Below are 24,390 nucleotides of genomic sequence, written 5' to 3'. Positions count from 1 at the left end.
CATGCAGAAAAGTGCATAGCTCATTGAAGATATAAAGCCACTCACTTGTACCTTATGATCCACTAGCGCTGCCTGTTTTTTCCTACTTTTTTCTGCTATGCTTTCACACAATAGCAAATATCCATCCATCCATCCATTTTCTTCCACTTATCCGGAGTCGGGTCGCGGGGGCAGCTGCCTAAGCAGGGAAACCCAGACTTCCCTCTCCCCGGCCACATTCACCAGCTCATCTGGAGGGATCCTGAGGCGTTCCCAGGCCAACCGAGAGATGTAGTCCGTCCAGCGTGTTCTGGGTCTGCCCCGGGGCCTCTTTCCGGTGGGACATGCCCGGAACACCTCACCAGGGAGGCGTCCAGGAGGCATCCTAACCAGATGCCCAAGCCACCTCATCTGGCTCCTCTCGATGTGGAGGAGCAGCGGCTCTACTCTGAGCCCCTGAGGTTCGACTATCCGACGGACCCTCCTCTCCAGCACCCCTGAATAGACCTTACCGGGGAGGCTGAGGAGTGTGATCCCCCTGTAGTTGGAGCACACCCTCCGGTCCCCCTTTCTGAAGAGGGGGACCACCACCCCAGTCTGCCAGTGCAGGGGGACTGTCCCCGATGTCCACGCGATGCTGCAGAGGCGTGTCAACCAAGACAGCCTTACAGCATCCAGAGCTTTAAGGAACTCTGGGCGGACCTCATCCACCCCCGGGGCCTTGCCACCAAGGAGCTTTTTAACCACCTCAGCGACCTCAGCCCCAGAGATAGGCGAGCCAGCACCAGCTACCCCAGACTCTGCTTCCTCATCAGAAGAAGTGTTGGTGGGATTGAGGAGGTCTTCAAAGTATTCCCTCCACCACCTCACAAAGTCTCGAGTCGAGGTCAGCAGCCCCCCATCCCCACTGTACACAGTGTTGACGGAGTACTGCTTTCCCCTCCTGATGGTGGACCAGAATCTCCTCGAAGCCATCCAGAAGTCATTCTCCATGGCCTCTCCAAACTCCTCCCATGCCCGAGCTTTTGCCTTAGTGACCGCCGAAGCTACGCTTCGCTTAGCCCGCCGATACCCATCAGTTGCCTCTGGGGTCCCACAGGCCAAAAAGGCCAGATAGGACTCCTTCTTCAGCTTGACGGCATACCTTACTGCCGGTGTCCACCAACGAGTTCGGGGGTTACCGCCACGACAGGCACCGACGACATTACGGCCACAGCTGCGGCTGGCCGCCTCGACAATAGAGGCACGGAACACAGCCCATTCGGACTCAATGTCCCCCGCCTCACCTGGGACATTGTTGAAGATCTGCCGGAGATGGGAGTTGAAACTCTTTCTGAGCTGCAATAGTAATGCAAAAATGAGGACTTTGAAAAGGTAGCAATAATTTATCATCTGTTCTTGGTCTGAAAAACATTCTAACATTCATGGAAACTTTTAATAGAAAACTGAACTATATGGATTTAGCTGATATTTGATACACTGATGTTATTAAAGAGCCTTCTCTAAGCCACTCCCGGTGGTATTAGAGGAGGAATTGCTTAAAGCAACTAATGCATTAAGCTTTGTTATCTGTGCGTCATAAATGTACATGCACAGTTTCTAACATCACACTGCTGTGTGACTGAAATGAATTTGTATGTTTCCCACAAATAAGAATTCAGATTGCCGTTCATGTATAAATATATAGATCTTTATTCATTATACGCTCAGTTAACAGTGTCGGGTACTTCACTTTTTATTAAGACCAACTTGTTGCATTCCATGAACATGTAGGTTTAAACTGCTGAAGAAATCATTAGATCCTTCAGATCCTTCATCTTGTCAAACAATAACATCCACATTTCTCTTGGCAGTCAGGCTGAAATGACTCAACTAAATAATATCCATGAATTTAAAGTGTGATTCTGATGATGCTAACATATAATAATTCTGCAAATGTTAATTTCCTTCTATATAGATAAGAGTTAAATATAAACTAAAACTAAAATCTGAAAACTTGGCAACATGGGACCCTCAACATGTAACAAAGTATGTTCAAAAACAAAAAAATTATACTTGAAATAAAATGTCAGTGCATAATCATTTCCTCGCCACAAAAACAAAACATTTGGAAAAACATGGGTTCACTTTACACTGCAGTTACTCTGAAAAACACAGGTTTTTAGTGGTTAAGTTAGCTGCTTTTTACACATGGTGTGTGCATTCTTATACAGGTGTGACTGAAGGGTTTACTCCACAGCACTTCAGTGCATCCTTTATTACAAAAACAATTGTGAAAAGAACCTGTTAAAAATTAGGACATTAAATGTAAAGGTAACAGTGAGCTCACCAGACAAATGCTCACAACACTAAAAGAAAAAGAAACAAATGCTCACACATTGTTTTCTAATCGACATTTACAGTGACAAAATGATAGTATAAAGATATACAAATATGAAATATGTTTACATATCGATGATATTTATAAAAATATGTACAAATACTTTTAAATTAATTCACATTATTCATCATATCACACCTATTGTGTGAAGTATTTTCATGACATAATCAAAGCTGTGGTCCCTTTATAGATGAGTTGATCAGTATAAAAACACCTACCGAGTCATTAGAGAAGTTCTAGATGCTCAGTTTGTTACTTTTGAGCAGTAATGATGAGCTAGGACTTGTGTCCACATATACGTAAGTATGGCAGAACTGACAGCTAGTCAGTCAATGGTGAAGACAAGCTCGGGCCTATGTGTGATATGTCGTATGTGACATGCAACAAAATGTTCAGTTAATTTTTTTTTTTTTCTGATGTTGAAAAATAAAGATTGTAAATCTGTTTGTGAGCATTTGTCTCTTTTTCTATTAGTACTGTGAGCATTTATCTTGTGAGCATTTGTCTTTGGAGAGCATCGGTGCTAACAAGATTTACAAGCATGTAACACAGGATGGAGAACAGTTAACACTTTCTTTCTGTGGAGGCAGATTCCCACAGTTTATCTATCAGTAAATACAGCAGCAAAAAAAGAATATACACCTGGATTAAAACACTGGAATTTAACACATTGATAAGAGGACAACTGAGCTGAAAAACCCTTTGGTTAACTTGGAAATATGAGCCAGAACGAACTGGATGACTAAGTGACAGTGTTTACATTCTATATAAATACACAATTCTACTAGTGCTTTATGAATAATTTGTTTCTATGAAGATTTGCTCTAACTGTGTGTTTCTAAAATCATCTGTACATGAGAAAATGTACAAAAACAGTATTTATTCAACTGGCACAAGAGGATGAATCGAGCTTTAATATTAAATCTGAACCCTGTTTCCTACATTAACTGGTTATTTTCAAAAGCAAAATATAGCTTAAAAACATCAATTTAGTCTAGAGTGCTCCTTTCCTCTTTCACTTTGGATCAACCTGAGTTTCACGTTTTTCTTTTTTGCTTTAGCATTTTTTTTCTTTTTTCTTTTTTTTAATAAAATCCGACAAACAATGATCATAAATAGCTTTGTATTTTGAGAAAACATGAACCTCCACTCGGGCAAATGTAGCAACAGCGTCTCTATTAAATGACCCCTTTTTCAAATAATTCCTCACAAATTACTGGCCAGTTTTCACTTAATAAGATTAAAATAAAATGATTAAAACAGCGTTGAAAATTAATCAATTTCCAATTTGAATAGTCTTTTCTGGGCATTACTCTTCATCATCATCAATGAATGTTTAAATCTGTGGTAATTAATGCTATATATTTCACAGTACATCAAAGAAATACCTGAGCCTGTTTTCAGCTGTTTGACATATCACAGTGAAGGTGGAACGGACCAGCAGCATCAGCGTGAGCCCACGTCTAAAATCTGTAAAGGAATTAACAGTCTACAGGTTTCTTTTGTTGCACAGCAGACGCTCTGGAAGTTGGAAGATGTAGTGTAGCTGATTAATTTCTAAACACTTAAAGAGGGAACCATGTGTTTTCCTCTTGCAGAGGATAGTCAAAACAGAAATGAACATCAGTCTCAAATTCGCCAGCGGAGGTTACACAGGAGGGGTGGAGTAGCGCACCACATAGTCGTAGTCAGGTGGCGGACTGTGACACTCCAGACTGGCGTCCAGAACCGAGTCATCCAGACTGAAATCCAAAGGGGGAACAGCTGGTAGGAACTTCTCCTTGTCTGTGTCACTCAGTACAGACTCTTTACTCTTACTTGCCGCCTTCATCCTGAAAACAGAAAGAGACATGATTACATCATGGCTGATTATCAGCAACTTCTTATAGTTTGAATCAATTTATGTATCATTTATTTACTGTATACTATGGTAAATTGTATTTATATGGCGCTTTTACTGTACCTGGTATGATACCTAAAGCGCATTATACATCACATTTACCCATTCACCCACACATTCACACACATATTCACACACTGAAGGCGGAAACTGCCATGCAAGGCAACTAACCGCAATCCATCAGGAGCAATTTGGGGTTCAGTGTCTTGCTCAGGGACACCTCGACATGAGCTCAACAGGCCAAGGATCAAACCGGCAACCCTCAGCCTACAAGATGACTACTCTACCCACTGAGACATGTGGTATCTGCTAGTGAAGAATAAGACTGTTTATTCTGAATGATGGTGTTCTTTATTCCTTTAGAAAGCCACAAAACTAAAATTCCTTCGTCGTCTCCTGTGAAGACTTCTTACCATACAAGCAAAATTCAAATATAAGTGAATAATCAGTGGGCAATTCAAAGCATTTCTTCTGACTGTTCTGATGGGAAATGTGACATAAGCTAACAAAATAGACGAGTTAGCAAAGACACAGCAGGAATACAGAAAATGCAGTATTATGTGTTTCGCGTGGCAGCAGTGCTCCATGTACACTGCTTTAAGACTGTACAAAAATGTCAACACAACAAGGTCAGTGGAAAGCTAAAACAAAGGTGTCCTGCAGTGCCTTGTTTTTCAACTTGGATGCTTCATGGTAAAGAAAAAGATCTGCACATTGGACATTTGCATATGTATTTTTATCCATATTATCTTTCATAAAGTCCTGAAAAATGACTCAGAGGTTCTTCAATTACTCTGTAAGACAGAAGGATACAGGAGGTCACTCCTGTCAACTGCCATCACCCTCCAGAACAATATGACTGACAATTAATTATTTTTAAATACAGTATCTCACAGAAGTGAGTACACCCCTCACATTTTTGCAAATGTTTTATTATATCTTTTCATGGGACAACACTATAGAAGTGAAACTTTGACATACAGAATATCATAGTTTAGTTTTGAAAGTTTGGTGTCCTGTATATAAAAGTATATAATAAATAATATTTAATTTCTATACTGTTTTCCCATGAAAAGATATAATTAAATATTTGCAGAAATGTGAGGGGTGTACACACTTCTGTGAGACACTGTATATATGTTCCCTCAGGGAATTAATAAAGTATTTGTTGAAGTTTATTTTCATTTAATTTCGGAAACTGGTTTTATGCCATATAACATCCCTAAAAAAATATTTTCTTTCTCTGCATGTACAATGCTTAGCATTGGCAGTCATCAATATTTGTCACAGCTTAAGACTTTTATAGAGGGTTACCAATTCAACAAGAGTTGAAAAAGCCATTGGTCGTGGCTTGGAAATCTTTTTCTGTCCATGAAAACAGACCTGGACAGCTGACACATTTCACACCAGTACAATACATAAACTCCTAAGTGCAAAAAGACCCACAAACTTTACCAAACATAAAAAGTCATTCTTGACTCTTGCATATAGTGCATATACTAGCTACTAAAGATTTATGAACTGATTCTGAAATGTTCAAATCATAGTAAAACAGAGTAAAATGAGGTCCTTCAGTGCAGACGGGTAAACAAGCTGTGCACCTCAACATATTGTACATATTTAGAAAGGCAGTTTGTTTTCTAGCTTGATTTAATCACTCTCACAATGGGGAGCTGTTTTGGTACTCTTTCCTTTAAGGAATGCCCCTTGTGAAGCTGTACAATCACATAAACTGTCCCTCATTCATGTATGATGTAATCAATCATCCTGAGCTTTTCTGCTTCATTGGACTCCCAGAATATGAGTAACTGAGTCTTATTATCTTGGACGTTGCTATGGGTTTCAAGAGCTCCTCTTGAGACTAAAAGGGTCGGTTCCCAGCAGGAAGAAGAGACGCCGCTGTACTGGAATGTTGTCCTGATTAATAAACTACCTGCTAAACTGGGCATTAGAATAATTAAGTCTTATCTTGACAATTCCAAGAGAAGGGTGAGGGGTTCAGATGGGGCACAGGATACGAAAATAACCCATGGTATAAATGACTTTACCATCCATTGAAATGACTAGTAAATAAAGTGTTTCTATCATTTTACTGCAACAAAATTTAGAGAATTTGGGAGTATTTTTAACTGAAAATCTCTGGTCAAATGTCATCCCTCTGGCAGAGAGAAGTGAGGCAAGAAGAGTGGGGGGAGCATCAGGTGGACTGCTGCTCAGAGAAACTACAGCAGGGGAGGCCCTTGTAAACCCTTGTAAGTCCAAAGGTTGCAGTGATTAAGTGTCTGGCCAGCAAGAAAAGTCCTCCCCTTGACATATATATCATTCTCTGGATGCCTGGGCTGATCCTCTGTGCAAGGCTGAGGCCCTGATGGGACAAGCAGGCTTGTAGCGAGTCCTCAATGTTCAGCATTGAGATCTAAAGGACACTGTGGGTGTGTCATTGTGAGTTTGGTGAGATGTAAATTAATTACAGTGCTTAAGATGGGTTTGTGAGCTTTGCAAAGCATGCCTTCTAGGTTATCCACCCTAGCAGTTGTTTACATGTTCAGTCTTAGTAATTTACAACACATTAATGTTGTTTTCGCAAGTTAACACTCTTTCTTTTACAACTTAACTAAAATTCAAAAGTTACTTCCCTGCTGCTCTTCATTTAAGCTCTTTGAGTTCAGTCATAATGCTTTGCTGGATTATTAATAGCTGCAACTGTGCTGGCAGAAGCAGAATAATGAGGAATAGTTTAAAGAGTAATTACTGAGTTCAGGGGTTTGACCCTGTAAATTAACCGTGTCACTGAGCTGCTATAAAGCTCACATTAAAGTCTTCAGACACCTTTAAAAATCCTCATAAGAGAGGGATTTACAGAAATCTTTCTCATATTTGACTTAACCTCTAAAGTGAGAACATATTGTCTCTGTCTCTTTGCCCTTTCCAACAGTTTTATGTGCTTTCAAAATCCACATCTTAAAGACATAAAAAAATCTGCAGGATTCTGTTAAAAAAAAAAAAAAAAGAAAAAAAAAGGAGGGTCTACATCATTTATTTGATTTTTTTGTAGCCTTAACAGACATGGCTTAGATCAGTCTGGGAGGTTTCTCATTCAGCAATGCTCTAAGTGGAAACAAAGAGTTTTTAGTGTTTTCTCTTTACAACAGCTAAACCTTACTCCTTTTTTGTTTTCAGTCCTTCAGTTTGTCACCCTCAAGCTTTCCCCCTCCCACTTCCCTTTTGTGCCTCACCCATAAGACAAAAGGGAAAACTAGCTGCTGACTTCTTTGTTAGGTAGAAGAAACTCTGTGTTTGTATGACACTTATAGTGTCTACATTCCAGCACAGCAGGATGGTTTCCAAGCAGGTACTTTGTAATCATTTTGAACATGTTTGTGTGGATTTGTCACTTGTGGTGCATGGTGAGTTTCAGTCTATGGTGAGGTATACATACGCTAGAGCTATGATACTCAGAGGTCGTCCTGTCAGCGATTCGAAGCGCATCAATGTCTTTATGTTGTCAGAAGAAAGGCCCATCCCGCTGTCCGACTGACCCTGAGGAGGATGAAGAAACAGAAGGTAAATAATTCAATCCATCAAGTTGATTCTTCTTTATTCAACATTACATAAAGCAAACAAATAAATTTTACTGGATCATTAGGTGCACAACAAGGAAATAAAAAAAATAAAGCAAAAAAGATGAAAAATTCTTTTAGAGCATCAGTTTCAGCTTCAACAACTTGCCTCTTGGTTCTCATTTCTCCCGTTCTCCATGGTGACCTCGTCAAAGGTTTTCACACTAGCAGGACGGATTTTGATGTTCCTGGAGAAAAAAAGAAATCCAAACAATGAAAATGTTCTGAAGCTGTTCAGAAAATCCCTTGATTAAACCAAATCAAGTCCCGCAACAAAACCGCAGGAACTTAATCACTTACATCAACAATATGCAGCATCTATGACATTGTCCTTTGAAAACACACATTGTTTGCTTTGCATTTCAACACTTAGCGGCTAAAACGGCAGCTCACTTTAGCTTTAGGGGTAACTGTCAATGCTGCTTTTCAGCAGTTACTCAATAAACATACTTGGAGGACCTGCTAAAACCCAGCAGCTCAACAAATATTATTCTAAGTGGATTTAAATCTTGAAGCTGGCTCAGTGTTTTGTGGGGAAATTACTCACAAGAGCTGCAGTACTGAAAGCTCGAGAGCTGAAGTGTATATTTTCTATTATCCCAGGCAGGTTTCTTATTGTCCTTGAGTCAGATCTAAATGTTCTCATGTTAAGTTTAATCAGAACATAACAGAAACAATATTTGTTTTTGGACATTTTCTCAGCCTAAAATTGGCTTTTCTGTTTGTCTGTAACAGTCTGAGCACTGGTTTATGTGTTTGGTAGACAAGGAGATTTATTTCCTTTAAATGCTTTAAGAAGTTCACAGAAATCTGGTCATCAAACAAAAGAAGATTGAAATTAATTTTGAAATAATGTTTGTTCTGAATAAAAAGTTTAGGGAGCTAGAGGTGTAAAAGCTCATCCTGAGGGAGGCATAAAGGGAGCATAAGGGGCATAGATGTCTGAGGAAAATTTAAAAGAAAATAAAATTCATAGTGGCTTTAGCAAAGTCAACAGATGTCAGTTGACTTTGGAAAACCTTAAGCCAAGATTTAAAATACTTATTAAAATATTTGATGGGATAAGATAACATTTTGACTCATGTCTGTACCAATTTTCATCCATCCAAACATGTATTGGAAGACTACATCAAGAGTGAGATGTTTTATTTAAACTAGCTAGATGAACAATAAAACACGCTCTCACCAGGTGCCTCCTGAGTCGCGGTGGGAGACGGGTCGTGTGGGTGTCTCCTCCGTCGACACTGTGGTTGTCTGCTCTCCCACCTTCGCCAGCAAAGCTGTGTTGATGGGTATGTAGTGTTTGCCCTCCTACATCAACAAAAGACGCAGATTTATGGCTGATGCTATGAGGCTTATGCAAACGCACACATCCACAGGTGATGGCGAGCAGCCAAAGAAACTAAGGTCATGCCTAATAAATCCACAGTCTCTATCATGAAGTTGGAGCGGGCAGCGGTACAGTTCATGACCAGCCTTCCTGCACTGGAAAAGCTTTCTGACTAGATGGCTTTAGCAGACTCCGTTATTTGCAACGCAACATGTTGCAGGTTTTAGTGTGATGTGAAGCATGGCCTTGACTTTTTCTCTTATTACTTCACAGTCTGCAGACAAGAAGCTTGTTCTCTCCCATGAACGGAAAAAAAACTTTTAAAGTACAAGTTTTAACAATAGAGGAAAAATTCCACCTCTTCTTTTTAATATTTTCTCTAAGATTCCTACATTTACACCGGCGTGCAGCCACATTAAATCTACAGTTTGTGACATTTAACACTAATAATTACATTGTTCTCCGAGTGTTTTGAAATGTGGTTCCTTTTACAAGGCTGATGATGTTATTTCAAAGGGAGCTGAGTGTTTATGTTGAGCTTTGCTTCCCTTCTCAGTTACAATGAGCGCCCTCCTGCATTGAAACTATAATCATCATAGCTGCTTCCTGAATATGTGCAGGTGTTTGCGACTCACTCTGCACCACTAGTAGATAGTGTTCTGATACTGTATTTGTTCTGCAAAGACAAAACATGTTCAGCATTCTTGAAATAATTGGAGAATTAAAGTGTGCATCATTGTTTCAGCTTTTTGCAGTTACTAAGAAAAATGTGTTTGACAAATCTGAGGTGTGAGTTCAACAGCTGATTCTCATAAACTGTAATTTTCACACAATAAAGTTCAAATGGTTTTTAAGGTAATTTGGAAAAGATAGTACACCCTGTTTTAATTCAAATATGTAATTTATTCAGAACATCTGGCCCTTCACAGGTCTTAAGTAAATACACCCTGTTGTACATACTGTCATTTTACATAGGAAAAAAAAAAAAAACTACGGTCCTCAAAGACCACTGTCTGCAGGTTTTAGGTGCTTGTCTGCTCCAACACACTTGATTCAAAGTGAGTCTTGAAGACTAAAGTTTAAAATGCCTACCAAAAAGCATAAGCAGATTCAAACGAAGTACATCCTCAGCTCACCACTGACGTTGGGGCAAGCTTGCCAGGACATCTTTCCTCATTTGCACTGTCCTAAAACAAACCTGAAGGCTTCAAACCAGGAAGCTGCTTAAACATCTGCTTTTATACAGGTGAAGACACCTACATCTACATAATCAATACATCAAGTCCATTTGATTTGCAGCACCTGGCTGCTAAACCTCTTAACTCCTCTGAAAACAGGAAGCATCTACTTAATTTTTTTGCACACCACTTCTGCATTTTGGCTTAAAATTTGTGCCTATTAAATGATGACAGTGTGACACTAAATTGGATAAAATGGGTATCGAAATGAATGGATGGATGGAAGGTATTGTGTTTTATGTGTTGCTTTCCAAATGAGGTTAGATTTTCCTAATTTTATTCTTTATTATGTCCTGATTCATAAAATTTTATAATGGAATTAGAGTGCTCTTTTTTCGCATGATTGGAAGTAACATTTGAATAAAAAACATTTTTTTAATCAGTCATACCTGTTGCACGCTGGCTTGAAGCAGGTCTCCCAGCCTTTCCACCAGCTCAGTGAAGGTCGGTCGCTGCTGTGGCTCACCCTGCCAGCAATCCAGCATGGTCTGATATCTATGAGTAAAGAATAAACCCTTGAGCACACGCTGCAGGACAGATACTAGCCTTCAGCATAGTGGATTAACATAGTGCAGAGAGCAGTTGGAGTTGGTGTATTGTGAAGTGTTACACTGTCATGCAGAGAAACAGCTACCTCAGATTTGGTTGTCTTTTCATGTTTAGTAAACAGACCTCTTGTGTTTCAAAAACTGGACCACATCTGCTCCACCTCTAAATCAGCTGCCATTCAGACCTTTCAAACATGTCTGGCTCTCTTTTTTTGGGTGTTAATCCTGAGCTCATGGGACTGTATCTAACTCTTCACCCCAGTGAGAACACACAACCTTGATCAGTTTTCTGGCAAGCTGTCAGCATCTTTGCCCATGTGGGATGACTTAGAACACTTTATGCAAGTTCTCATTGGAGAGACCACCCTCGTTTAGGGGAGGATTAGAAACAGCACAAACGCTGCTGTTTCCATTATGTTCCCAGCCACTAATTGAAATCCATCTGTAAAGGCCTTTTGTATAATGATAATGACTAGCTTGTATATGTCATATTTAGTCAAGTTGGAGGACTTGAGAGTAGTTGTTTGCCTTGATGCTGTATCGACCCCACTTCCTCAGGCCTGGCTTAAAAAAGCAGCTGTGACTCCCACCTTAATGACTGTAGAGTATGCTTGCCCAGGTGGTAGACCTCCCAACAGCGACAGGATGTAGAGTGCATGATCGCAGCTCTTATATATATCACTGAGCAGGAAGTGGAGACATTGTATGACAGTAGAATTTAAACTGCACTTCCTGCCTTGTCTTTAATGAGAATAAATAGCATGGCTCCACATGTTTTGAGTCTTAAGAAGTGTGGTGTTTTTGAAGGGGAAAAAATTCTGCAAAACTGAGCTAGTTCATCCGGGCAAGGGGGGGGGGGGGGGAGGATAAATGGGAGAGGAACATCCTTTTTTTTATTGTGCTCCCACTCTCTGAATAGCATCCGCAAAATTCCTATGTGATGCATCATAAGAGGGGAAGAGGGGATCCTATTGGCAGGCGGTGAACAACATTCCTTATGAATTGGGGCTGCAGAAGCACAAATTAAATGACACCATCAGTAACTTCATGTGTTTTTCATCAATCTTGTATTTAGAGTTTGGGGGGGGGGGGGGTCACAGTGTCAAAAACCTAAGCCTAGGCACACCTGTGATCCACTGCAGAGCTCTCTGGGGAATGAAGAGAATTCACCCCACTAACTCCAACTGCATCCCATTTAAACTGATATCAGGGTTTCTTTTTTTAATCTCAGCTTTAAATTAGAGGCAGGCCTCTCAGCAGTAAGAATGCAAAGTATTTAATCTGGCAGGTCTATTTTCCTCAATGGACAATACATGGGATTCTTGGCTCTGACTGAAACCTACAATCTGGATTACATTTTGTATCCTACTTCCAATCACTGTCTCCTTTGTGAAGCTGATACATGTATTCAGTTATTTTTATTTAAAATGCTTTAACAATATGTACCTTTTGATTAAACAGGCTTCATGAACATGAGTGCATTGCACTTTCAAAATAGATCAAATTTAACTATGTGAGTGACTTTAAATTAAAACCAGATGCTAAATATGCATCCATGTTAAGCCTAGACTCAGGCTATGATTGTCTGGTCTGGGTCTACAAAAAAAAAATAAAAAAAATCAATAAAAAAACCAATAAAAAAATCTAACTAGCTGCATTGACTGACAGCAGATACCAAAGACAAACACTTCCTGTGCTCCCACAGATATTTATGTCCAGACAAGTCCTCCAAGCACTGCTCAATAAACCTTGTCACAGGGAGAACACTTCAGACAAAACATTTACTTGCGCCCAGTGTTCAGTTACATGTGCACCACTGCCAGTCAGAAAGTGCTTCAAAGCTTGGAACTCAGGGCTGCAGAGATAATCTGCAACATTTAGAGCAGGATCATCTGTGATTCATATCAGACACCCTGCCTGCTACTGCACCTCTAAAGAGGTAGAAGGAAACAGTACTCCTCTTAGTTACAGCGATATGAGAGGCTTGTACTCATTGCCTTAATTTTACCTTTATGGGGAGAATACACAGTCGACCTTAAAGAACAACACTGTTAAAAATATGAATATGATAGTTTTTTCTTTATTATTTTACTATGTTTTTACTGTTTTTTTTAAATATGGGGATATACCAAAAAGATTATGGAAATATGCTCCAAATTGACATGCTGAATGTCAAATAACATAAAAGACATATAATTGTGAAATTACATCAAATTTTCACTCTTTAAGGGAAAATATCATTTTATTTTATATAAAAGGTATTTTAAAATACATTTTAAAATTTATCATAATTTCACCAAAATGTTATTTAAAAAACAAACATTAATAATACTGCTAATTCCTATTTTTATAGGGATGACTTAGACGTTAGAGAGGTGGATTGGTTACTGGAGGACCCAGGTTCGAATCCCCAGACTGGCATTAAATGTTAACTACTACTGGGGTCCTTAACCCCTAACTGCTCCCCAGGTGCTAGAATGCTTGTGTAATTGTTATTATACCTGCAAATGTTTTTAATTAAACATTAAAAAGCTAAGATAAAAGAAAATATCTCAAGTGAAAGAAAAGCTATAAACAGTTTTTTTTTTTAATTTCCTGTTATTTTATAGTATTTTCCTGCTGCCCCTGCTGCTGGAATATTACAGTTCTTTTTTTTCTTTTTTTTTTTTCATTAATTTATTTTTTAAAGCAGCAGCTGCTTGTAATAAACACAAAGTCTGCTTTAAGGAAAATTTCTTTTAAAGAATTAGTCTAAGTCAGATTTATAGGACAGGACAGATAATCAGCAAATTGGGTCAAATTATTGCTCACAGTCTGCTTCATATTTCCCTGGAGGTATGCGGCATGATTTCAAATTTATCACATTGTTAACTAAAGTATAGTTAGTAGGAAATTCTCACATTTCAGAAGGAGAGTAATCTGGCGCTCTCATCCTGGTCCCCTCCTTCAATCTGCAGCAAAATTCTTCATCAATCTGGACGCCGGGATATGGGGAGGCACCTGGAGAAGGAAAGAACAGGGGGTGGCTATGTTACATTTAACATAAGATATTTGTATTGTTTCAAAAGGCCAAGTTATAAAGCTCAGTGTATGGGACAAGCAAACAAACTGGTGTAGTCTAAATACTAATGTAATATGACATGATATTAATATTATTGAGTGCAGATGTAAGAACACTGAGGTAGTAGTATAAGCTCATGACTAACAACCAATTTTCTGAAAATAATTTATGATAAAAGACTTTTGATTAGAAATGGTTGATGATGCAACTATGATTCTCATATTTCATACAATAAAAAATGTTGTCATTCAGCTAAGTTATTAATCTCTTCAACCTATCACTCACCAAACAAAATGTAGGACCTCAGTTGATTTTGTATACTTTAAAATTTTAATATAGAGCTGAGACCATTTTTGCTTAGCTCGCTATAAAAACATAAAATGAAAAAAGTGCATCCAGTTTGCCAATTTTTAGTTTAGTTGATTTTGGAAAATATAACTAGCATTTTCTAAAACATTAGATCTTTTTTTTTAACCCCATGCACAGCATAACCAGTCATCTTTGTAGCTATCTAAATTCATATGCAATAAAGACAGACTCTGGGGTTTGTAGAAAAAACATTTCAGTTGAAGGAGTGTTTGTTCACGTGGATCACATTTCTCACATTTCCATTTTTTGATGCGAGTGATGGAATCAAAAACATGCACTTTCCATGGACCTTCCTTCACGGTATTTATTCACTGCAGATGAAATTTTAACCAAAAAACATCCACTGACTGACAATAAAAAAGATACTATTATAGTACCTGTTTATACAAATAGTACTTAAATCTATGGTAGACTGTAGTTGGAGGAAGCCATAGAACCTGAGATAATACATGCATAGGAATAAGATTCAAACTCCACAGAGAAAAGCCCCAACCGAGGGTCAAACCAGAAACCTTCATGCTGTAAGGCGACAACGCCAATCATCACATTCTGTCCTTCTCCAAAAACCATGCATGTTAAGCTAACTGGTGATTCTGAATTTACCCTAGACGTGATGATTTTTTGTCTGTGTCCTCTTCCCTGATAGCAGCCACCCACAAAAATCAACCTTAGTTTCTACATTTATGTTTTCTTAGCTCTCTCAAAGTCCAACAATTATTATGTTGATCACTTCAAAGCTAACTCTGTTTTTTGTTTGCCACTTTAGACAGGAGTTCCTGGTCTACCACTGCTTTGGACTTCAAGTTTCAAAGCGTTAGTCAGGATCACAGCTGATGTGTTAAAAAAATAAGAGTCACACAGTGTTGCAAAGATTCTACTCATCTAAAGCCACAGTAGTTCAGCAACCTCGGCGACTTGCAAGGTTAAATGATGTTTTTTGTCATTGGAGTTTATCAAGTTTGAAAGAAGCAAAAGACGATATAATCACTTTAACTCCCCTTTCTTTCAGCAGTGATAATACAGCTTCTGGTTGAAATAAGTTTTATTGTTAAGCCCGGCTCACAGCATCACACTCATTTGCAACCACGCTGTTGCTCCAGTCTGCTTCTTCAATATGGAGGCATGCAGACTACAGTTTCACTGCCTATAGATAAGTGCCATGAAAAGATCTCCAAAAAGGAGATTTAAAGTACATTAATTATGTTTTATACAATAAGACAAAGTGTCTTCTAATCTCCTTCTGCTGGGTATTAGTAATGCAATGATCTTGAAAATGTGTTTCTAATAGGAAAAGAACCACAGATTCGCAGACCTGGAACACTTTTTGGCATTAACATCATACTAGCCAGCTGGATTTCTGAACTCTTACAAAACACACCTGCTTATTCAGAAAGTGATCTGAAAAACACATTCGAGTCACCAAAGTTAGACCTTTAAACACGATCAGGTTGCAAAGCTCCTTTCTTTGTCTTGTGGTCACTTTTAACCTTTGTGTCCTGATTTATTTTTCTGAGGCCCGCTAACGCCACCCAGATGTGGAAGTGTTTCTTCAACGGAAAAATACAAAAAGAAGGAAAGAAAAATGTGTCATTATGACGTCAATGTGCTTTCTGTTGAAGACAATGTGCAATTTGACACACTTTTAACTGCACTAAAGGACAAAACCAAATGGTTCTGACTGAAAAGAGGCACAATAAAACAGTACTGTACAGCAATGCACCCCACTTTGATCTTTGGTTCTGACACTTATGTTCCCAGGGTGGCTTTTTAACACACAGCATTTCATGTTGAGTCTAGGTATAGAAATGTGTTGTTAGCTATCTGGCAATCACAGCCCTACACACAATACAGCCTTAAAGGCTGCAGTGTGTTCACAGCATGAGCACACTTTTACTCTGATCTGGCTGCTTGGTTACTGGGAGTTTGTGTTGCCAGCTGGGATAAAATGGCTAGCTTAAATAGGAGTGGGATTTAATGTTCCATGCCTTCCTCATATTCAGACTTACACAAGCGCTAATGTTTGCTGCACGAGTAGAAGGAAAATAGTTTTCTCAGACTGACAATGCAAGTCCAGGCTCTTTGTCCCAGAGGCATAATTACACAGTGGAAGAAGATAGTTATTACCCAGTACATCTGGTGAGGCTGTGTAGCTGGAAGCATCGAACAAATGCGTCCAGGTCTCCTCACAGTAAATATACAGTACATTATAGAAGAAATGACAGTTTAAGTGAGATGTCTGGATTAATAAACACACTTAAATGCCAATAAGTGATGATGTTTTCATTTTAAAAAGGATTAAACTGTTTCCTTTAATTACAGACAGAAGTACAATATTTCAAATACAAATACAGTTTCATGTCTATAGACTGGTGAAAACTTCTGCTTGATATTTGCCTCTGTGATGCTGGCTGCCAATAAAATTAAGCTTCACTTGCTATGTTAAGACTTAACATTTTTTACGTGCTTTTAGTTTTAACCTTCTAAGGTCCGACCCATGAAAAAATGGTAAGAAAAGTCCAGTTTTTTTATGTGAGGTCTTTATTTGGCACTTTAACTAAATGTAACATATATATATATACTGTATATATATATATATATATATATATATATATATATATATATATATATATTGTGTGGGGGATATCTACCATTTATTACCATGTGATGTTTTAAAAATATTATAATGTGGTTTTCTGCTTCTGGGTATCTAATAGGGGACGGAAGACAAGTATCAGACTGATTTCAACAGGATTTTGAGCAAAGTTTATATCATAAATTGAAGTAAAATGTCTCAGAAACTGTATGTAACAAATATGTCACGTCAGGCTCTTATGGGTTAAATTGATCCTTTACGTCTTTCTTAGTTTGTGATGGGTTTCACTGTTTTCTTTTTTGATAAACAAGAAAAAGTGGTCATTATGTGGAGTACAGGTTTTAAGCACTGAGACTAAACTTATAATTCTACTTGGCGGAGGGACAGTTTCCAGTTTTCTGTTCCTTTGAGATGAGATTAAATCAAAGAGGTTGTAGAAACCTTGTGAGTTCTGGGTAAAGAGGCAACAGTTGTTGTAAAATGTCTTCACCCAGCTTCGAGGCAACACACCATCAGCAGCATATTTTCACAAAGGAAAGTATGTCAGTGCTAAACCATGTGCCATTTTTATCTGATCAAGTGCCATTTATCTTTCATCTTTTCTCTAAAACCAAGTGTACTTGAGGGAAAAGTTCCAAAAGCAAAGCTGTGACACTTTGATCAGAGGCATTGATAAGGGGGCAACATAATGATAGAATGATAGGGAAAGGAATACAAATTTCCATTTGCCATGACTCTTACCTAGAGAGAAAATCTCCCACATGAGAACACCAAAGGACCAAACGTCACTCTGAGTTGTGTAGATCTTGTCAAATATGGCCTCCGGTGCCATCCACTTGAGTGGCAGTCTAGCCTGTAAACAAATATTGAGATCACTTACTGTTTTTATTAACAGTACACACGATTTATTCTTCCAAGCAGACTTTAATAAACACATTTTGTTGTGAGAAGTGTTGAATGTTTTCCTTTCTTTCTTTCTACCAAGTTAGCAGTTCACTGTTTCGCCTGCTATGTATTAATGAGGAAATCCTTTGAGCTTTGTTTCTGTAATGCAGTAAATACCAAACAGTTGTGCAAATAATCTAATAAATATGCAAAACCTTTGGGCTTTAAGGAACTTACGTCTCCTTTGCGCACATAATCCGGGTCTTTGTAAATGTCTCTGGCAAGTCCAAAATCACAAATCTTCACAACATTGTTCTCAGACAGCAGGATGTTCCTTGCAGCCAAATCACGATGGATGCACTGACAAAACAGATGAAAACACATTTTATATATATAGATAATATATATGCATACACTACCTAAAGATGTTACTTGAAAAAGGTCACACACTACTATGTAACTGGGCCACATTTAGCTTCGATTACAGCACTCATTCGATGTGGCATTGCTGCAATATGTTTCTGCAATGTCACAAGATGTATTTCCATCCAGTCTTGTAATAATTTTTCCTCAAGCTCTTGTCCTGGTGTTTGGAGAGTCCGACCAATGAGCAAAGCCTTCGCCAGCACATCCCAAGATTCTCAATGGGGTTCAGGGGTGGACTCTGTGATGGTCAATCTATATGTGAAAATGGTGTCTCATGGTACCTGAACTTCTTTTACAATTTGAGTCAATTGAATCCTGGCATTGTCATCTTGGAATATGCCTGTGTCATCAGGTAAAATCCATTAAAATGAAATGAAATGAAGAATACTTTATTAATCCCAGAGGGATTAAATTAAATTAAATGTTTAGTTATTGATGGAATAACCTGCTCATTCAGTATATTCAGGTATCAGCTGACCTTATTCTTTTGGTACAACATGTTGCTGAACCTAGACCTGACCAACTGCAGCAACCCCAGATCTTAACACTGCCCCCACAGGCTTGTACAGTAGGCACTAGGCATAATGGGTACATCACTTCATCATCCTCTCTTCTTACCCTGATGCACCTATTCCTCTGGACTCATCAGACCAATCTAATCTTTATGCTCTGTATCAAATTTCTCTGGTTAGCCTCACTGGTTAGTGGTTTTCTTGAGGCTACACAGCTGTTCAGTCCCAATTCCACTGCACTGAACATGTGGAATTGCTATTACTTTCACTAATATTATCCTGAATTCTAGTGTAGCTTTCTTCAATTTGATTTCGTCAAACGTTTAGGTGATCACTGATCACCATCATTCAGGATTTTTTCCAACCTCATTTCTTCCTGGAAGATGATGGTTCCCCACTAGTCTTCCAGTATTTCATAATGCACTGGACCATTTTAGTAGTTTCTGCAATCACCTTAGATGTTTTCTCTGCTTGATGCATGCCAATGATTTGAACCTTCTTAAACAAACATATTTTACTTGACCACAGGATGTGTCTTTCCACATGGTTGTTTAAGAAATGAGAAGCTACACATTGCATTAGTTAGGGTTAAATAACTTGTCACCACCTGAAAGATAATCATCCATGCAGTAATTTACCGATACCTATTTGCTTAGTTAAATCCAGGTGACAGCAGTGTATATGTATATGCATTAACTGAAAAATGGCGCACATACTGGATGCCAGGAAAAACACATGGTGAAGCTATCAGTGACAGTACGACGGGAAATATTTTTCTCATTATCCAGGCTAAGAAACAGCCTATTGAAGGTTACAATGGGTTTATTCTCTAATCAGTCTCATCCGGTCTCCCCAAAACTATGAATGACTTGAAAAATGAATGAGTTCAAGCCTGACATCCTTTATAAACCACAGGGGTAAAATTAAACAACAAACTAAAATAAGCTGGGCCAAATCAGAGGTAGCATGGTCTCGTTTAAGATGTTCTTTCCTGTACATTCACTCATATTTGACATCTGTTAAAGTTCTATGGACACTATTTAACAGATTGTGAGCATTTATCATGTTAGTCAAGATTTAAATAATTAAATAGACTTAGATTATCATAAAGACAATGTATCTTTGAAAATGAGGATACCTTGCGTGATGCCAAGAACTCCATGCCTTTTGCAACTTGGAAACTGTAGCAAATTAGATCTTCCAATGTGAGGACTCTCTTGTATAAATCTTCACACTCTGTGAAACAAAAGCACATAATTTTCCCAATGAGGGTGATTTTTCCATCAGTTTATATTCTTCAGTTCTCATCTTGGCATACTTTTAAATGCACTCAGTGTGGTCAGCTCCTTGCATCTGTCAGATAAATCAGACAAACTGGACCATGAGTGATTCTCTTGGGAAAACTGTAAATGTAATACCCCGGATGACAATAAGTCATCTTTATAAACCGTCCTGTCTTAAACTTGTCTCCTCCTACACAATATGGCTTTAAAATATCCGCTACAGATGAGGGAAGAAAACAAACTGTTCTATTTGTCAGATGTCAGGTGAAACATGTGGTAATGGGGGAAGAATGCTGAGGAACTTGTATGAAGTCCTTCCCCTTTCCCACCTGAGTAAACAGCCAATCAGACTAGAAATAACACATCAAAAACAACATGGCTGACATGCTGAGCTGAAGGCAGAGAGCAGAGGCCTACTTGGGCCAGAACAGGAAACAACCAGACGCCTCCCCAGACTCAGTGGGGTGACAGTGGCTCCTGCTGAAGTGATTGTACTGCTGAACAGGAGGAGGAAACGTCCCATCAGACCTGAAAACAATCTGTGGGGAGCTTTTAGTCTGAGGCAGGAGGGACAAACAGGGAGGGGGTAAGAGTGCGGGGGCTGAAGGGAAACAAGACGTGCTTGGCCTTTACCTTCTTCCTCTTCCTCTGAGTCGCAGTAGCTCTTATCTTCGATAAAGCCAGAGCTGGCTGAGCTTCCGGTGCTGGCCACGCTCTCCAGGCGGCGCTTCATCAGCTCACTCAGTTCGCAGCCCGACCCTGCTGACACCACCTTACCGTCCTGGCTCTGATGAGCGACACACATATGATAAATGAAAAAAAGGTTAAATACTCCTGGTGACATGCAAAGAGCTTTTTACCAAAATAGTCTTTCCAACTCACTTTGCAGAACTTGCAGCTGAAATAAAGATAAAGCATGAGTGCAGGAAAGTGTCAATCATGCAGCTCACCTTGTACACAAGAAAGTCATCTCTCTTGCTTCTCAGATAGTTGGACAAGTTGCCATATTTGCAGAACTCCACTATCATCATCAGTGGTCCTGTTGATATGGCAAATTTAATGTGATTATAACTACATCAGGGTGTGTGGGCACTATACCATTGACACTGTGCATGTTTGATGACCCTAAAAAACATTCAGCTAAATTTGCAGTTACACACATTCATGCTCCGAACATTGAGCTTCCCACATCTTCTGACAAATCCACAAACAGAAACTTCCCATGTGGTCGTGGGGAGGTGTGGGTGTGCTTAACAATTATTTAAACTGCCTTTTGTTTTTTTTTTTATTTACTGCTTAAGCGTATGACAGCAATTCACCCCTCCCTACATCAAACACAGTTAACGTTGCATTTGAGGAAATTTAAAACTCAGAATTTCGCATTTCAAACTTGGGGAGAAAAAAAGAAACTCAAGAAAATATCAGATTTCTTAGTTGCTAATTTGGTCAATGTTTGTCAAAATGGCAGCTTACACAGGCCTTTAAAGAAAGCTGAGTAAGATAAACATTCATGTATAAACACAAAGATAGCTTGTATACGTTTTAACCGCATCAAGGCTCACCTCCAGGTTTCGTGCAGGCTCCCAGCAGGTTGACCACATTCAGGTGATTTCCAATATGGATCAGGATCTTTAACTCTGACATCAGAGCTTTACGCTCATTTGATGTAGCACCTCCTGTAATAACAGAGAATTTCATTTGTCATCATCCATCCAGAAGGAAGAATAAACACCTTTTATTTATTTATTTATTTTTTACCACAGATCCTTTTGGGATAACTCCGGTATTATGACATTCATCTGCATAAATTATTATTAATCAATTATTAAGTCTGCAATAGTTGTCATATTGAAAGATTAGCTTCATACACACTGTGATACATATTATATATAAGGCAACATGGAGTTAATGGTTCACTGAACATTAAAAAATCTTTTAAAACATTTCTCCTCAACAATAAGAAATACCAATATGCAGTACTTTTACCATTTACTGCTATCAGATTTTTTCACTTTATTACATTTGCTGCCTCAAAGGTTTCTATTTTCTGTATTAGCAGTTTAATATTTATTTAATACTCAGGACAGGAGCAATAAGTCTCAGTTTTTTCAACACATTTTCAAAACTCATTACAAAACAAGCTAAGTGAAAAACACAGTTAAAGATGGAAAAAGTTGTAGAATATATAAGAAATAAAATCTGAAAGATTACACAGTCAGCAGACTAAATGGTGACAGGTAAAGGTGGATATACAATTCAAAAAATTATAAATCTAAATTTGAGTGATTTTCCCAAAAATTCCCAAATTTTCTGGATTTTTGTCTGTTTTTTATAACGGAAAAGGTAGAATAAATGGTATGTATATTACTGAAAAAATTTCATTTAAGGAATTCATGAATTATTAAACAAAAGTAATAATAATAACACTACTTCAGTCAATGAGATGTAAAGCAACGCAAAGTGGAAGAAATCTTCTAACATAATAGATTTTGAGTTAAAATGGTTAAAATACTCCCATTCCATAACTGATTTTGATAAATTTGACCAGTCTTATAATGTCATCACCTTAAATCATGAAGATAAAGATTTAGAGGTGGTTGCTTTGACCAGCCACATATTTATCAAATAGAAGCAACAGCAGAGTCTGAAATCACAGACCTTCTGCTTCCTATTAAGTTTGACCTGTGACTAACCACAGACAGAGCGCCTGTTCATCTAAGTATGTTGGCTTGTGATCTACACTAGGACATGATTGATAGACATACAGATAAGAGTGTAAGTAAAAGGTTTATCTAACAGTCTTATTTTTAACCATACTGATGCGGGAACCCATCCCCAAATCACTTTTGGATGACATGTCTGCAGTTTGCATTTCTGGAAATGCACAAACAAACAAAAAGAATCAGTGTGGCATTCACTCCGCAGCCGTGCTAAATGAAACAGCTCAGGAAGTGAAGTCAGAAGTAATTTCAGCTTCTTGGGTCTCCTGTTTTTGTATTTTTATACAAAAACAGAAAGATGGAAAAATGGTGAAATTAGGCTGTAAATTATTCCTCTTTAAAATCAGCTGTTTCCAAATGTTAGAACACAAATGTTTTCTCTGTCCTAAACCTTTTGCTCCTCTTCAGATCTGAACACTGACTCAACCTGTCAGTTTTTGGTTAAAGGCCTTTCCAAGAGTCAGACATCCAAGTCTTTGCTTTGAACTAATAATATTAATTACACATTTGATGCTGTAGCTAATGACTCGGCAATGTGCACAAAACCCACACAGCAACAGTGAATGTTTGACAGCCTACCTTTCAGCATCTTAACTGCAACAGTCTTACATGTTGAGAGCTTGTCGATTCCAAAGGCTGCAGCCTCAACCACTTTCCCAAAAGCTCCATGACCGAGGGTTTTACCTGGCAAAGGATGACAACTTTGATAAGTGAGATTCAACAAGAAAAGAATAAAAACAGTGAGGGTTCCTTGTGAGGTGGCCAACAACCTGCAGATCACCACTGGGCCTCACCAAGCAATGATTCAAAAGAATTTATGGTTCACTTAAGCCTGCATGACAGCACAGGTCAATGATAAGCAATGATCCTCTGCTGCTGCTGCAAAGACACTTCTCCTATTTACCCTAATGCCCCTGTGAATATTCTCCCAATTAATAGCTGCAGTTTAATTTTATATTATTTTGAATCTGTCAATGTTCTGTTATCTTTTAAGCAGTTTAACAGCTTGATAAGAAGCCCAAATTATTCTCCTCTTTAACCCAAAATTCAAAGATCCACTGTATCGGCACCCATGACATATGAAGGTTTAATTTTATATGAAACCTTTTCCACACATTATTAGGACTACATGGTGCTCACCCAGTCTGAGACGATCTCGTGGAAACTCCCATTTGCTGCTGTCATACTGAAGAAGGTCATTCTGCTCCTCGAGAGGGTACTCATCAGGATCAATGATTATAGATGGGCCCATTTTGTAATGTGCTGGTTGCTGAAGTATTTAGAGGACAAAATCATAATGATTGTTATGTTTTTCATTACAACAAAGTTGTGAACTTATAGGTTTAGTTTTTAATTCAAAAAAATGGAAGGAAAATGTTGTCATGTTTCCTACAGAAAAAAAACTAACAGAAATGACTTTTTTGTTTTGTTTTTTAATTGTAAGAAACATAATATTCTACTTTAAAGACATACCACACCATGCAACCAAAACTCATTAAAACACATAAATAATGGCTAAATTTACAGCTCCAGTGTTTCACAACAG

General features: G+C 38.4%; 1 protein-coding gene across 1 annotated transcript in view; it reads right to left on the bottom strand.

Moving 5' to 3' along the window:
• Positions 1–2,717: 2,717 nt before the first annotated feature.
• Positions 2,718–24,390, bottom strand: part of kdrl (kinase insert domain receptor like) — a 46,691-nt gene continuing 25,018 nt past the window's right edge. Inside the window, exons 17-30 of the mRNA XM_041990125.1 lie at positions 23,985–24,114; positions 23,424–23,528; positions 21,687–21,800; positions 21,075–21,163; positions 20,758–20,911; positions 19,980–20,077; positions 18,141–18,263; positions 17,760–17,871; positions 13,896–13,995; positions 10,837–10,942; positions 9,066–9,190; positions 7,989–8,067; positions 7,699–7,799; positions 2,718–4,191 (exon numbers count right to left, since the gene is read on the bottom strand). Coding sequence (XP_041846059.1) covers positions 4,008–4,191; positions 7,699–7,799; positions 7,989–8,067; positions 9,066–9,190; positions 10,837–10,942; positions 13,896–13,995; positions 17,760–17,871; positions 18,141–18,263; positions 19,980–20,077; positions 20,758–20,911; positions 21,075–21,163; positions 21,687–21,800; positions 23,424–23,528; positions 23,985–24,114 — 1,620 coding nt within the window. The 3' untranslated portion in view covers positions 2,718–4,007. The remainder of the gene's footprint in view (positions 4,192–7,698; positions 7,800–7,988; positions 8,068–9,065; positions 9,191–10,836; positions 10,943–13,895; positions 13,996–17,759; positions 17,872–18,140; positions 18,264–19,979; positions 20,078–20,757; positions 20,912–21,074; positions 21,164–21,686; positions 21,801–23,423; positions 23,529–23,984; positions 24,115–24,390) is intronic.

The sequence above is a fragment of the Melanotaenia boesemani genome, chromosome 7, assembly GCF_017639745.1.
Source record: "Melanotaenia boesemani isolate fMelBoe1 chromosome 7, fMelBoe1.pri, whole genome shotgun sequence".
Taxonomy (NCBI): domain Eukaryota; kingdom Metazoa; phylum Chordata; class Actinopteri; order Atheriniformes; family Melanotaeniidae; genus Melanotaenia; species Melanotaenia boesemani.
Note: the sequence above shows the minus strand (reverse complement) of the source record. Positions and strands in the feature narration are given on the sequence as shown.